This window comes from Solenopsis invicta, chromosome 4 (assembly GCF_016802725.1).
Source record: "Solenopsis invicta isolate M01_SB chromosome 4, UNIL_Sinv_3.0, whole genome shotgun sequence".
Lineage (NCBI taxonomy): Eukaryota > Metazoa > Arthropoda > Insecta > Hymenoptera > Formicidae > Solenopsis > Solenopsis invicta.
The window spans coordinates 21,865,660-21,882,340 of NC_052667.1; the positions used below are offsets into that span (position 1 = coordinate 21,865,660).

Consider the following 16,681-nt stretch of genomic DNA (forward strand, 5'->3'; position numbering starts at 1 on the left):
CGAGTACACATAGCGGTACAGTAATCCCTCGAGATATTTGATATTGCCTCTTCGAAACGCGCATTAATTGCACAATTCAAAGAATTACACCGTGCCTTTATCGTGTTTTAATTGGGTTACTTTAAGACCTTTGTCGCCGTCTTGAATAATCAAGCACGCGCAAAAGCTTGCAATAGCTCGCACGTGGGCAGAAAAATAATTCAATGTTTATTCTACCTGTCCTTCATGCGAACTAACTTACTAGTAATAAGTAAACAGTCTCAAGTGACGACAAGTGGGGACAGCGACAGATTTGACACGATCGCTGATAAGGAAAGCGCTGATAAAGTAACATATATAATCTACGGCGCCATGGATGCCTTGTTATTCCATCTGAAATGCATTAAAATCCGGGTGTCGTTAGGCTCGTGGAGGTTCCTGGTCATCTTTCCTGGTAGCATTAGAGCGTTTCATCTATATCTCTGTAAGCACAATATCAATTAAAATTTAATAAAATTATCTATACAGACAGCGCGGCGTAAGAAGCAGTAGTTGATTAAACCCTCAATTTGCAAGATTTATTATGAACATGACATTATGAATTATTATACTGCTAATGTTGATTAATTATTTATCCATCTTGTTCTACATTTTTTATATAAAAATTTTATATTAAAATAATTGAAAATATATGTAAATATAAATTTTAAAAGGAAAGATTACACACGTTATTTATAACATTGTACAGTACAATTAAATTTATCTATTTATAAATTTATAAATATATTGAGAAACAAACTAATTCTGACAACCAAATGATTTATTATAATAGAGGTTCATTAGCTCTCCCATCTACCAGTACTTATTAGTTTCGATAATAGCATTTTACTTTAGAAGCTAACATTGTAAGTTTCAGAAAGCTGAAGTTGAAAAAAAAGTCGGGTACATTTATGTGTTTTGTGCTAGCTATTACATATTTTAACATTAAAAGACATTGTGCATATTATAAATTGCTGATGTGTCGTGTACATTTATTCTAAAAAAATGTATTTATTTAATTCAATGACACAAAAGAATTAAAATAATAGTGAACAATGATTGAAGCTCGAATACAAAAAAAAAATGACGAAAGATATGGACTACGAATCAAAGAAAGCTTTTAATTCTAATATTATAAACCATTTTAAATGTAAGTTTAATAGACGTGTTGACTTATATCATCTTTAGTGTAATGTATTCGATATAATGTAACAAACCTTGCTTGGCTCATAGCCCATAATTTTCGTACAAAAGAATTAATTTGTTATTCAAAAACTTTGAACTTACAAGGTTCTTTCAATCATTAAGGCATCGCAAAGTAATTTAATTCCAATACAATCGCGTCTGTACTTTCTTAATAATAAAGAAGTTGTAATTTTTTCTTCAGTCCTACGATAAGAAGAAATAAAAGATGGAGCAATCCCGTGTTAAACGGTGGCCGCAATATTTAGCAGCGATTACAGGTAAACAAGTCTAAACTACTTTTAACTTGTTTAATAAAAAATAATATAAATGATTTAAAATAAAAGCGTTCAATAATTTATTTTGCCAGTAATTTGAAACTTTAAAGCACCGCACTAATGAAGATTTACGTCTTAATTAATTTAGAGCCATTTTAGAAAAATGATCAAAAGTACAAATTTTCCATTTCTGACGTTGCCTATTGATAATGATAGCTCAGTGTGATTGATATTGAATTGATTGAGATCGATATTAAAATGGTAATCACGGGCCTTGACAATTTCGAAATCAAGAGTGTCTAAAGTCCGGAGCACAAAATCGAACAAGCATTCGTTAAATCAGAGTTTTATCGTAAAAGCTATCTTCATTTATTATAGTTAAGATGGCATTTCTGGCAAAGATGTAATTTCTCAAAACTTATATCTATATTTTCTACGCGTGAATAATAATTTATTTGTCCTGCTTTACATTATCTAGAAAAAATTATATAATTAATCTATGAACTTTTTTTACATACTCAAGAATCGGCATAAAAATAATATAAATAATGATAATATAACTTTGTCGTATTATCATGATTTATTCGTTCGTTCGATTTTACCGTAGCTACCTTATCGCTGGCAACTACCGGGTCTCACATTGGCTGGACGTCACCCACCTTGCCAATACTGAAGTCATCCGAATCCCACGTCCCGATAACATCCGACGATGCTTCCTGGATCGCCTCTTTCTATCTTTTGGGCACCATTCCCGGATGCATTGTGGCGGCCCTCATTGTAGATCGGCTAGGTCGGAAAACGAGTCTGCTGGTAGGCGGCATACCTCTGACTCTCTCGTACATTCTCATCATTGTAGCATGGAATCCCTATGTTCTCTACGCCGCTCGTGGTATCGGTGGTATCGGCCAGGGCATAGCGTACGTCGTCTGTCCGATGTACATCGGCGAGATTGCCGATAAGGAAATCAGGGGTACCCTCGGCTCCTTCATCAAACTGATGGTAACCTTCGGAGAGTTGTACGCTCACGCGGTCGGTCCGTTCGTCTCCTATGAATGGCTCGGTTACAGCTGTCTGTTGATCCCGCTGGTATTCTTCATGAGCTTCCCCTGGATGCCCGAGTCACCGTATTATTTGCTGATGAAGAACCGCCAGAAGAAAGCGATGAAGAACCTAAGACGTCTGAGGCGCCGTGTTTCTGACAATCAACTGGAGACGGACATGGAACAGATGCAGAAGATAATTGTCCGCGATCTTAGCGATCGCGGCGGATTCTGTGATCTATTTGGTACGCCCGGTAATCGACGCGCCGTCATTATCAGCATCGGCCTGCAGCTGGTCCTCCAGTTCAGCGGTATCGCCGCGGTCGAGTCGTACACTCAGGAGATTCTCGAGGAAGGCGACGCGGGTCTTCCCGCCAGTATCTCTGTCATCCTGATGAGTGCGCTTCAGTTGATAGCCGGTCTCGGAGCGGTGGTCTTGGTCGACAAACTTGGTAGACGACCGTTACTCATCACCACCTCTCTTCTAGCTGGAATCGCATTGACCATCGCCGGAACCTTCTATTTCGTAAAATTCCAATTCAAAGTAGACACGACCGGATACGGCTGGCTGCTTCATTCCTCCATAATATTCTACGAACTGATCATCGCTCTGGGCCTGAATCCATTGCCCTACATGATGCTGGGCGAGCTATTTCCAACGAATGTCAAGGGCGCCGCCGTGTCGTTGGCCAATCTGCTGTCCTCGGTGCTGGCCTTCATCGTCTCCAAGATGTATCAAGTAATCGCCGACAGTGTGGGAGTGTACGCGGCCTTCGGCTGGTTCGCTATCAGCTGTTATCTTGGCGTAATCTTCATCGCGCTGATCGTCCCCGAAACCAAAGGCAAGTCACTGTTGGAAATTCAGGAGGAGCTTAACTGCATTCAGAAGAAGAAGAAGAAGAGCAACGCAAAAGAGCAGCAATTTCAAATAAGTACGATTGCTTAGGTCGATAGGCATAAGCGAAGTAAGGCCGCGATACTTACGAAGAATTCACGCACGATAATTTTTAAACGATAGAAATAAGCGATGCGCTTTTCCTGGATTACGGGACATTCGACAGGGAACGGCTTGGGCCGGCTGATCGCCCTTCCGGTTACGTTCGGATCGCTCGTAAAAATGGATGAGAGAATATTTTCAACGATCATCGGTAAGATCAATTGCAATATTTGAATACACAATTGGATTGTCTCTCGAGTCAGACATAAACAAAATTAATTAACGATACTGTTTGAAACTTTATATGACAGACGATTTGCAAAATTTAAACTAAAACAAATTGTTCTTGTTTGTGAATTATCCAAATGAACCGGAGAGAGTATTCCCTGTCGATGGATTTACGCATTTTACCATACAAGAAATTCGAAAGGAAATTTTGAGAATCTCTATATTACTAGTTGCAGAGTCCCTTGCGTTTTGATTTCAATCTTATTACAGAAATATTATTTTTTTTTTATTTTCTACATTTTATCGTTTCAACTAGGAAACTGAATGGAGTGTTAATTATTGAATCGCATTTTACTTATTAGAATATGGAGGAAAGATTCTTCAGAGAATAGCTAGTTTATAAGATTTTAGTGTCTAGAAAAAGGGCCCTTATATTCCTTTGAAGAAGGCACTTCGATTGAAGTAATGAGAGATCGCCAAAAGATTTTTCCCGATCGAGATATCGTACGATGTTATAAGTTAAAGAGTAACTCCAACTTGTGACGCATATCTGTTTGGATAATGTACATTTACATTTTAAACACGCAAACAGGCGCCCGTCACTTGTGCAAACGTTATATTAATTCGAGAATAATCTCAATTCAAACATCTCAAAAAGACGCGTGTCTAATTACGCAGAAGTTAAACGGAAAAATAATGACGTAAATTTTGCGCCATTATTCTTTGTTGTCATTAGCAACACGTGAGAGTCGAGCCTTTTATTTCATACACACAATGAGCACAAGTCGAGTGGAAGATTTTAGCGTACACATGCGGAACTGGCAACATTTAATAACGATCTGTTATTGAGGTGTTATTTTTACGTGTCAAAACACAAATGTGTTCTCGCCAAGAGCGAGATCATTCAACCGCTGTGTTCGCTGGAGGTTTTCTACAGCAATTGTACAGGCGACTGTCGTCGACGTGTCAGCTTTGAAAACGTTAGCTCGATCGGGCAAAAGTCTTGAAAATGGCGAAGAAATCTCCGCGACCGAGAATAATGCGAATTTACAGTGTGTGTCCGGTGGTTCCCGAAGTGGCATTTCGGAGAAATCGTTCCTTCGGGAGCCATCGTGCATCCAACGTGCGCTAGCTAGGGTCCCCCCAAATATGGTAAGAGCAATCTTGCATGACCATCTTTTTTCCCTTTTAGGCAGGGTTAAACTCAAGCTTGAGACTGATAGTTTTTAATTAATCGTAAAGTATTTATTTGTCGCTCTGGCCGAGCTCCGAACAGGCAAAAGATTTTTTCAGTGGAAGAATTCCATGCGGAAAAAAAATCAGTCAGCTTTTAACTCCGCATGATTTATAGATCTTTCTTTCGATAAGATATCCTTACGAATAATTTTGCGCCTTGAACTTGAACTGAACTCTCGAAGAATCTCTGATAAAGTAGAAGAAAACTAATGAATGTAAAATGAAAAGTGAAATAATGGAGCAAGCGCATAAAGAATCTCTCTGGAGAGAAGAAGAAGAAAAAGAAGCGAAAGAAAAAGAAAGAAGCAGCAAACTCCTGTTCGGCGCGACGCCACGGCGATTAGAAACATCTTTTTTTTATCCCTTTAAAGCAGGGTGCAAAACAACACGACATAACGCGATTACGATTAAACGTTATCGAAGAATAGTGCGTGTGAATCGCGCGTACGCAGGTACGCGCGCACGCCTATGGCCCTGATGCGAGGATTTAGACGAGCACTGTGGCATGACTACTAACTTATATTTCCCTTTCAGGCAGGGTGAGAGACATACGTATGTCATAGAAATAGCTTCGGCGTAGAATATAACTGGCCCGTTATTAGAGTTAAAGAAAACACTCGCGCATGTTCTGCACATGCGTTATAAACTTACCCGGGATAAATCCAGGTTGCGTGCTCTCGTGCGTAAATGGTCGCCAATAATAAATGGTTCGTCTGGCCGAGCGTGATGCAAAATCCCGATTTCATAATCGGAATAGCTAACGACACCCCCGCTCAAGAGAAGGGTTTATTCTCGTTACTGCCGACGCGATCCACCTGTTACGTAGACCGAAGAAACCCATAAGCCGTGTTTGGCAAGTAAACAAGGCCGAAGGCATATGAATGGACATCGCGTTTAGTTAGACGGAAATAATTCGCGGACGACCGGTCATTCGCCTTTATCATCACGGCCACACGCTGTACGCACGCGGAGCATGTTATATTTGATAAGCTTACAACTTAACTCGAGTGTCAAGTATGTTCGCGCTATTGCATGACTCTCTACACGTCCCTTTTAGGCAGGGTTCAAATGTTAATCGAACTCCACCTCGACCTCACAGATTTCTACGATGTAGAAGTTTGCAATATACGTTGACAAATAAAGAAACTCACCGTTTTCATCTGCAGCTGTAATCTCTTTCTCGCATCCTCCCTCGCACATACACACACTCTCTCTCTTTCTCTCTCTCTTTTTTCTCTTTTTTTCAAAATCATTTCAGGATGCGGCGCGATTCGGCAAGAGGTCAGTAAAGAGGCGGTCGCAAACCGGACAACTAGTACGTATATTTTTGCATTATAATAATCTCGTTATACATAAACGTTATTACAATATAGAAACATAAATTTTTTTTTTTATAATATCTCATCCATTGTAACATCTCTCTCACAACGCCTCGCTATGATACACACCTCGTGGTCGAGATTATTATATTAGTGCTACAATCCCTGGCATAAAATCTCGTCAGCGTGCCCGGAATACACGATTCGCGTGACACTTTTCCTTGAATAAAACACGCGTGCCTCGCGTACGAGAGCGACAAGGTAAAACTTGCACACAGCTTTTTATCCCGCTTATTATTTAATGTTACGCACGTCGCCCAATTTTACCGAAAGAAGAAAAGAGACAGACCGCATATTATCCACGTGCATATTTTATAATTGTATTCAGACCGCAAAATTGTGGTTTCTTATTTAATACGCATTATTTCAAAGAGATTATGTCGCATCGTGGGAAAAAAAGAACACAAGAAAAATGATTGTTTTAAGACCTAAGCTCTCAGCACTGAATAACTAAAAGGGATTTTGGCGCAATGAAAGCGTAAAGACAGACTCTTTTGTCTCTTGTACGGAAAAAAAATTATGCGAATGCTTTCTGCATTTTAATTTAGGCATTATTATGTACGCAAAGTTGCGTGGAAACATTCGGGAAAATTTTTTCATTCAAGATAGATAAATCTTTTTTTTTTTTTAATCTCTTTCGAGAAATTCGATAATATTGAGCTATGTGCCTCTCTCACAATCGCGAATCTCTCGATCGCAGTACCGTTGGTACTTGAACTGTATAGACAAAGTTTTCTTTTTCATTGAAGTTAAAATTTTGTACGTTTTATCGGTGCCTCATCTCCTGTTTATTCGTTGCGAACACATTTTTCCGCCGGCGGACGCGTGCAGTGTCGCCGGCACGACATCGAAGCTATATAAGGTAAGAAGCGATGAGAAGCACGAGAGTCATTTCTGCTCGACGGTCCCGAGCGATCAACGATCGGAGAACAATCCGCTTACTCCTGAGTGGAGAGCTTATCGCTCGTGTAAAACGAGCGTCGTCACGACGCAGAAAATGCCCTCTTCTTCTCTCTCTCTCTCTCTCTCTCTCTCTCTTTCTCTCTCTCGTAAAAACGCGCACACAAGCGATCGCGTATACTCACGTACCGGCACTATGATTGTCGAAGGGAACTGGAGTGCGTGCCTTCGTACGCACGCACAGCTTTGGCACACGCATCTCGTATCTCGGGGGGTGCTTAAAACTTTAGTCGCGATCGACCTTGACAAAGGGAGTCGTTAATCGTCACGCAAAGTGCCAAGTCGGGGCGCGATTGTATCGTTATCCTCGGTGGTATCATAGTGTCGTAAGAAATAGAAACGCGACCAGCGCAAATATTTCTCTCTCTCTCTCTTTCTCTTTTTTTCCTCTCGGTTTGTCCTCGAAGTTTCTAACGGCCACTATACGCGCGAATACTCGTCGAGCTCGTTTAGCCCTCGTGGGATCTCTTCGAGACTCATACCCCGAGTATGAGCCACGAGCGCGCGAATACTAAGCTATTTAGTAGCTCGCTTATTAAACGGATCTCTCGCGGGTTAGGCCAAGTGATCTCCAAGCATATGCAAAAAAAAAAAAGACGGGAGTGAAGACTCGTCGCGAGAGACAGGCTTATAGTGAAAAAAGGTCCTCGTTCTATAACGCTCTACGACGTCTACCAAGTGGCCCTAGAAATTAGTAATTATTATAGGAGGTAAAAAAGGGAGATATATCTTTATAGAAAAAGGCTTTTGCGCAACGTGTAGCGAATTATTGTGCCCCTCCGAGCCGCCGAGTCGATCGGCGACCGAGGTCTATGGCCGTGGTACGCGCTTCCGGCGAGAGATCTACGGCCGTGAGCTCTGCTTTAAGACTACGTTAACAAGCTTATCAGCGTAAATCTGACTGTGCCTCCGAACGATCTCCGAATGCCGATATTATCTAGAAAAAAGAAGCTTGACGTATACGCCCGAAAAATCGCTCGATAATTCCTAACTTATACGCTCTTATTGCGATACATATCGCGAAAGATATATCGGCGATCTACGTTTTGCCGATTGATTGTGTGACGCAAACGAGCCTGTCAAACTGATCGTCTCCCGGCCACGACGATAATAAACCAGTCGTCCGATGTGTGCGATCAGCCGATCGATCGAGCCCTGCATCGCCGGCCCCGTCCGTCGTTCGTATAATAGATAGAGCAAAGGATATCAAACGCGCCTTCGGCGAAGTATAGTACAATGGTTTCTGCGGTGTGAAACATAATTTTTCAGGACGGTTGTCTTTAGAATAGACAGCGAAAACGAAGCGCAACGCAGACGCGTTGATTCGGCACGTAGCGCGTGGGACAGAGAAATTGACGAGTCGAAGAGATTTGGTCGAAAAAGACGAAGAGAATTCTTCTTGCCACTCCTCCTCTCATCTGCAATCGATCTGTCGCGCGATCGTAAACATTTCGAAGATGTGCGTATATCTTCACGTTCGACGTATACGTGTGAGCCTGGTAACAAGTTAATCATGAAAATTCTAAAATTCGCCCGTGTCCCTCCCTATTTTTTCTTTAATAAGCGCTCGATATTCCGCGTCGCGTTTAATTTTACATTGTCGCGGAAACGGCATTAGGGGCTAAGGTGTCACTATACATGTGATGCGCGTGTAAACTCCGACAGTTGTTTATAGACGTTATCGTACATTATCTCATTGTCGGATAGAAAAAGTCTTTCCGCGTAGCGATCGCTATCGAAACTCTGCAGATTCGAAACTGTGGCCGTGCTCCCTCGAAAAACCGATACGCTCTGAATTAAAATCAGTTTACGAGAATATATCACATTCATTTCCACATTCATGCGGAAAGATAAATAAAAACGGCATACATGGCGATAACTGCGTTTACGTTTTAATGCGCTTCGCGCACCAGTAGCGGGTGGAGAAAAAAAACATTGCGATAAATGTCATAGATGTAAAAAAAATAATGTTCATACATATATATATATATATATATATATATATATATATATCAATCTGAACGATTCAATTTACCCTGCGTATTCGACGCGAGAAAAGCTTTCGTGGACGAGAGAGATTTTCACGAATTTCCTATAAATTTCTTTCAGCCTTAGCGATATTGAAGTCTGACCCTGTTGTGTCACAGAGACTTTTGTTGCCAAATATGACGGTTATTTTTCAGCTTACACCAGATTGCATCTATCGGTACATAACTAGTATCTATGTATACGAAAAACTATATTTTTAACGATGTATGTATGTATATATATCATTGACCCTTTTACTGCCACGACACGTCACGTGTATTAACGACATAAAATTTGACCTAACGTTTCAAATTAAAATAATTTCAATCGCGAACAGAACAAACGTGAATCGCGATAAAATTCAATAACAAAAATTTAAAATGTTTTCCCTGCGAGTAATGATAACGCATACATATCTAAATAAAAGATAATAGGCACTGGGGTTGTAGAAAAATTTAATAAATTTAACAAAATTTAAAGGATATAAATTTTATGAATTTTGCTATCAAAATTATAAATTGTTTAATTGCGAAATATTAAATTTATAGGATCAAATTATGCTCGGCAAATATTTCCCGTGGTCGTAGGAAAGGATTGCGGAGTTAAATGTATCGGAAAAAGTTTGTGCTGAATCGCCGTCATCATAGCGAAAAATATCCGATAAAACTTTAAGCAATTAGTCACAAAGCAAAATAGGAAATTGCATCGACGGTGTAGCGGAGAGTGAAACGAATAAAAATACTTTGGTTGTTTCATGCAAAGTGTGAATTGTATCCTTACTCGTGTAATAATGTACAGTCACACATACGCACACATACGCAGGTACACACATTTTAATAACCGATCGCTCTAGTGCTTCGTTTCTTTTCCTCTCTCCTCTTTCCTATATCGCGCGATCACGGCGGGTATCTTTTATGACAATTTATCTTACAATTGACAACAACAAATTTGGCTCTTATCTCGATTATCCTCCCGACGTGCGTAACTACAAACGATTGTTAATAACGAACGTTCTTATGTACAGCTTTCTACACGCACAAAAACGTACAAGGCCGTCGTCAGCGCGAGGAATCGGCGGCGGCCCGAGAGAGTCCCCGTTCGTTGAGCTCGTGTCCCTCTTTCTCGTTCTGGAAGACATGTGAAAAAGCACCGAGGACCCTACACGTCCTACGTCGGTTTTATGTCTGAATATCTGATACGATCGCGAGTGAAACTCATAAAGCTCGTATTCGCATGTTGATACTCACGCGAATCGATGCACACGTGTATAGCCAATTCGGGCCACGTACAACCTCTCGCACATCCGAGGAAGTAAATAGACGAGAGGTCTCAATGTACCAGCCGATTTCTTCGCCGACGGACGAACGGCCGAGTGCCACGTCTACGGCATCACGGCATCTCCTCGCGTGACTTCTAAATCGTTCCTTCGTTGTTGACATTCGGTATGCGACCTATCGTCGGAATAAATTTGCAACGAAACTGCGCGAACTCGTCAAAGATCGCGATCGCGCTTGCTGAAGAGTTACGGTTCGCTTCCACGCAGATCAGGCGCTCTTAATTGCTCAATCGCTTCGCATTTATTATCGCGTATTGGACAATTGTATCAGACAATTGCTGCTGGGTGAGCTAAATGATTACCGCGACTACGTTAGAAATCGCCAATTTACAACGCGGAGCGTATTTTTATTCGATCAAATAGAAATTTCACCATTAAGTTTAAGTACTGATGTTGCAGTGATTAATTTGGCCGAGCATCACCAATAACTTAGATTGTGTTCTGCGCTTGTGTGTTTCTAGTCGGAGTGAGCCCATATTGACGAAGCTTGCTGGAATTGGGGGCACCTAGTCTGTATCGATACGAAATATATATGTATACCAATGCGACGTTTTCGTACGCAGCGACAATACAATCGACGATGCGACACAATGTGTCGCGATCAGGACTTTTCGCGACACACATTGTACGCCGTGTATATACAGGAACGCGTCTCTGGAGCGTCGCGTTAAAATGCTGCGATACACCTAATCAGCGTGCTGCGGCGCGTTCCGAGACCTGTCGATTTTTCTCACCGTCCGTCGTCGTCTCGGAATATCTTCCCCTGAATCGCTTCCGCGGACGTTTCTCCGTGAAGCGAAACGCGTTGGCGACACGTTGATTCCTAAACGACGTTGTCCGCCGTCGTGAAATGTGTCGTCGTTGCTCCTCGCGAGACGGAAGATTTCGTGTCACGCGGCTGAAGCGAATCGAGATTGACGGACGAGCGATGCCATTTCCGTCCGGAAGAATTCACCCCCGTTTTAGGGAGGCGCCGTGACGTTCTCGGGCACGGAAAGGTCTCTGTTCAGGGAGTTCAGCAGCTCCTCGTTCTCCTTTCGTACTGAAACGATAAGAGTGCCGGTAAGTGAGAGGTGAAAAACTCAAACTTATCTTTTCAGAGATATATGGAGCAAAGAATTAGCATCTCGCGTCCCGGCCCTGTTTTCGCAATGCGGCCGAGCAACGACCGTATAGATTTATATTACTTCCTTCCCACGTCGGGACAGATTTTTCCTAACTTCGACGGCGGATTAAATTTAATCGTTCGTGAGTCAGAAGTGGCGCAAAACTTAAATTAGTCCTATCGAGCGTTGCGGCGAAATTTTATTACAGAAGTTAAATCCGCAAGCAAAGTAAATTAACTGCGAAGAAAAGCCATTTAGCTTAAAGTGACGGGGAACAAAGGATGAGAGTCGTGGTTAGTAAAATTTCGAATACGGCAAATACAAATTTCCGAGGCATTTCTCTTTATATTCTAATGGAAGTGCTCGACGTATAACTTTATGATTCGGAGTTAGTATCCAAACTTTGAGACTTTGTGATTTACAATTGAGCTCGGTCTGCTCCTGCGAGTCGGACGCAGGGCTCAGGAAGCTGCTGTGCGTCAAGGTGATCACCACCACCAGCACCGAAGCCGCCAAGAGGAAGATGAAGGTTCCCAGAACGATCATGGCGATTCGTCGATGACGCCTCGTTTGCTCGAGCTGCTGAGTGTCCTCTATTATCTTTCGCGTCTGCTTAGCATCCGCCTTCGTCGGGTGGACGGACTCCTTTCGAGGGGGCGCGGTGCTTGCCCTTCGTGGCCTGGTTTTCTTGCTAACGCTGGCTCTTCTATCATCCCCTGAAGTTTCACGTCGTCGTCACGTATTAATGTTAAAAGTTTCCCACCCACCCACGGGAATCGAACGATAGAAGAGATAATCCCTTTTGTGGATGTTTCGAGGCAAAACACGATACATTCCATACGTCTTTAATGCATTCGAGCTACGAACGTCATACGAAGTTGAGAAGGTCCAAATATTTTATCCGATTGCATTTTGATGTCGAGAAAAGAGACGTGAAACGTGAACTGTGAAATATACTCGTAAGCTTCGCGAAGGTAATATTGATTCAAGGCTAATTATAGTTCCCTTTAATTAGTTATGAGAAATATAGCATTTTCTTTCATTCGTTCACCTTTCAATTATCTCCTACCTAAAGGAGTCGGTCTGCTGCAGCTGTTCGTCCTCGAGCGATTCGACTGCGAGCTGGAGCGTCTGCTGGACCGCTGGTCGACGTCTAAATTGGAGCATCTGGAGCGTTTCGGAGTGCTCAAGAGATTAGGGGAGGGCGATCTGTCGGCGGGATCGAGAAGGTAAAGTCCGGGGCGATCGTCCAGCTGGAAGCCCACACTGTCGAGAGTGGGTGGATACAGACTGGAACGATGACCTATCCGCGCACCATTCGGCGGCGGTTCGCCGGATAACGCGTAAACATCCCTGGCGCGGTTATAGAATCCCAACGACAAGTCCTGGCCGGTCGCCGCCGCGAAATCGTCCACGTAAAGAATGATCCTCTCGCACGACGCGGCACTCGGTCGTCGATTCCGATCGTCCCGATGATTAATGTCCATGGCGAGCGAATTGATGGCCTCGGGAACGCGCCGAAAAGTTCGTTCCTCACCGTCACATTTTCGCCATCGATTGCTTTACGTTTATTTGACTGAGAGGCCGCACTAAGGGATGAATTTTTCCGCGAGGGAATTGTAAGTCTGACACTTATAAAATGACCGATCCATAACCCGTCGTATTATCGATGATGCATATCGCACCGGCGAGGGTCGGTCCCCTTCTTATCCATCACTTTGTCCCCCGTGGAATCGAAGATTCGCTATCGTTCAAGCGCCGTTATCAGCGCGGAGATTATTATTTCTCGAAATAGCGAATTGATTTCGCGCAGAAACTTTTTAGTCGTCTCCTCGCCGTTGACTGACGGGAAAAAATTTTTACGGCGAGTAGGTGATAAATAACTAGAAAGCTATTTATATATCGCGTCGCAAAGGGTGATTAAAGTAGATCGACCGCGGTTTCACGGGTTTTCCATCTCAGGGCTGATGGAATACTCTCTCTTGCGCGCGCTTTCGCGTTTAATCGCGACCACGGTGCACTGTAACGAGCTCGAGGTGGGATGGGGGGAAGGGCACATCGTCTTCCACCCATGAACGTTAGCGGTATGCGAATATTCTTGCAAGAATGCCGCATAAGCGCTTTCCAGGCACGAGATGTTTACAGAATGTTCTGTAGTGTTATATTCGTCAGCAAATTACTCGACCTTGTTCACGATCTTATGACGGCAATCTAGAAATATTTAATTAATCGTCGATATTTATCGGTGACTTAGCAGATAATTGATTCTTCTAAATATTTTTTTCTTTTTTGCTTCAAATATTTCTTCGTTAAAATGAATGTCGTTCATTATAATGTCGTGCCCTACGTGGAATTCGTTGCGGATATTAAAGTTACCAATGATCGTTCCAAGACCACTTGAAGTTTGAAAACGGAACGACTTTAAAACCTTTTATAATGAGATGATTAAACTGTGCAACTACAATGCGGATAACGAGAATAATGTTCTTGGCCTTGATTCTCAAGGACTTTGAACCCGCAGACACGACGTCATTAATTATCCTTGACGTAATGTTACGTTGAGCAGATGTATTATTATAATAAACCTGTCGGAAAGGCAAACGTTGACGTAATCAACGCGATTATATTTAATCCTAATTGTTATCGCTCCGATTAAATGCATCAAACATCGCACACGGAAAGGAAGCAAAGCAAAGGGGAAAAAAAAATCTATTAGAGACGAAAATTTCACGCATCGCGACTACGTAAAGCGTTACCAAAAATTTTTCTCTTGCGCTTATTTTTACTCTTCGAGAATACGGCCGTCGTTGATGAAATTATCCCAAATTCACGGCGGCGAACGGCGAGTAATGACGCAAACACTGTGGAACGGTAATCTTCAGAACGGTAATTATAGAGAAGAAACAAAAGTTCTCTCGAAGAAGAAGAAAAAGAAGAAGAAGAAGGACGGCTAAAAACGTCGTCGATCCGCGTGGTGGACGTCACCCTTGAGTTTATTGCGACGCGTATTTTTAGCGACGTAGATCCAACAGGCACCGCCGATCCCCGTGGTCTCTTTTCCGCCCGCGCCGGCCCAAAATCCCGCGTGCGTGCGTGCGACGCGCACGCACACATATTTCGACGTGCATGCCGATAAATATACTCGGCCAAATATTTAGAGAACTCACCACCCACACGCGGGTGGTGGCGGTCGAAAATTATTTGAATATCGTCGCCGGCGTGTAGAACGAAGATGACGATCGATTTCTCGCCCGTCCCTTGGCAAAGGTCCCTTGGCAAAGTGAATTCGACGGACCCTCGAATACGGCTCGCCTCGGTGGGATGGATGGGACGTAAGCGACAGCCTCAATGGCGGGGCCGTGTCGATTTTTCTCTCCCGCTTCGAAATCTATCGCGAAGCGGTGAGCGGTGAAGTCGACGGCCGACACGCGGAGCGTGTTATCCGTCCCAAGGGCGAAATGCCCTTAACGGTGATCACGACCACGATTTACCGCGCTCCGATACCCGCGCCCGGTCATGGGATTGAGAAATTGGTATCCGGAAACGGAAACTAAGTGCACTCTGAGTGCATCGACGGGTTCTTTTTGTTTGACGACTCTCGCGGTCTCTCCCGACTTTTCAATCCACCTTGATTGAGTGCATGATCGGATGAAAGTGCCGCACTGCGTAAGATCGGACGATAAGAATTTATAGACATTTCGGCCCGAAAGACTCTCGTGGCGTGTGTGACAAATTGCACGGGCGTCTCACGTTTGAGACCGTAAATGCGATTTCATTTTATTCCTCGTATCCGACGGTACTTTCCTTGTCGCCGTGTACGACGTTCGAGATTGGCTCCGGCACGACATCTCGCACGGCTGAATTTCCCATTGATCCGTTCGTCACTATGCGCAACGCCACACATCGGTAATCGATCGGTCCCTCTCGCGCCAGTTACAGATGTTAACACATGCGAAGTACTGAATGTTATGAAGGGCCTAATAACGCTCGGGATATTTGGAGAAGCGCGGAAGAGCGAATGACAGGCGTAACAGGTGATACGGGCACTTACAGTGTCGCCGGAACTGCGGATTCGCGCAGTTACTACCGGCAATGCTCCATTAATTTCCCAACCACGCTCTCGTACCTATCGATGTCAGACCTAATTCAGCTCGCATAGGTTTCCACAAATGTAGAATGTAGCCGTCATAATACAAATGTTTATGAAGATTCGTCGAATATTCTGCGATTCTTTCTCACATTGTTAATTATTTAAATTTAATATCGCGATAAACGTAAACGTGCCGTTGGAAAATTAATGTAGATTCCTTGTAACAAACTTTGACTTGATTTTTCCTCAGCTAAAAAAAATGATATATAAATAATTTCTTTTTTTTTACATTTCTGGGAAAAATGTCTTTCTAAAACTGAATAAACTAAAAAATTTAATCGAGATTTGATAGTCGGTTTCAAGGTGACGAGTATCCAACTTGACCTTTAAATTTTAAGGCAAAAATGATTTTCCTAGATAATTTTAACAGTAAAAATGCTGAATCAGCTGAAAAGAAGATGAATCGTAAATTATCTTCACGGCCATCCAGAATGCAGCCAAGAATCATACATATACATCATGATCTGATATATTCCTGATTAATTAATGTGCGATTTAACTTTTGCGTAATTAATGAATGAGGTTTGTAAGTTATTTCTTGAAATTGTAATAACTTTGTTGTAATTTAATATAATAGCAAAAAGAGTTTATTAAGAATGAATATAAAATATTTAAAAAATCTTTATCAATCTCTTTCGTATTTTTAAGAATTAAAACAATCTATCAATTTCAAGGTGACATACTGCATTTAACGGTTTTTTTAAATAGCGCAATTGGAATATTTTTTGCACGTTTATATTTGCAATAAAATATTTGTCATAAAAAGAACGAACGTAAATATATTTTGCGAGCACGAGATAACA

General features: G+C 42.3%; 2 protein-coding genes across 3 annotated transcripts in view; one reads left to right on the forward strand and one right to left on the reverse strand.

Annotated features, from left to right (window-relative positions):
* Nucleotides 1-267: 267 nt before the first annotated feature.
* Nucleotides 268-6,078, forward strand: LOC105201447 (facilitated trehalose transporter Tret1). The gene is made up of 3 exons (XM_039448416.1): nucleotides 268-463; nucleotides 1,406-1,481; nucleotides 2,086-6,078. Exons 2-3 carry the CDS (start codon nucleotides 1,430-1,432, stop codon nucleotides 3,462-3,464), a joined length of 1,431 nt encoding a protein of 476 aa, XP_039304350.1. The 5' UTR covers nucleotides 268-463; nucleotides 1,406-1,429; the 3' UTR covers nucleotides 3,465-6,078.
* LOC105201482 (ARS-binding factor 1) overlaps nucleotides 3,190-16,681 on the reverse strand; it is a 29,382-nt gene continuing 15,890 nt past the window's right edge. Inside the window, exon 4 of one of the 2 annotated variants that reach the window (XM_026135323.2) lies at nucleotides 3,190-3,368. In XM_026135323.2, the coding sequence (XP_025991108.1) occupies nucleotides 3,331-3,368 (38 nt within the window). In that variant the 3' untranslated portion in view covers nucleotides 3,190-3,330. Of the gene's footprint in view, nucleotides 3,369-6,221; nucleotides 11,665-16,681 lie in introns of those variants that run through there. The other variant, XM_026135321.2, reaches the window with a different exon arrangement.

What these genes read in the sequence shown, in the direction of transcription:
- LOC105201447 (XM_039448416.1), top strand. Translation starts at nt 1,430, where the DNA reads ATGGAGCAATCCCGTGTTAAACGGTGGCCGCAATATTTAGCAGCGATT. An exon ending in ATATTTAGCAGCGATTACAG is followed by an intron (nt 1,482 to 2,085) that starts GTAAACAAGTCT and finishes ATTTTACCGTAG; the next exon opens with CTACCTTATCGCTGGCAACT.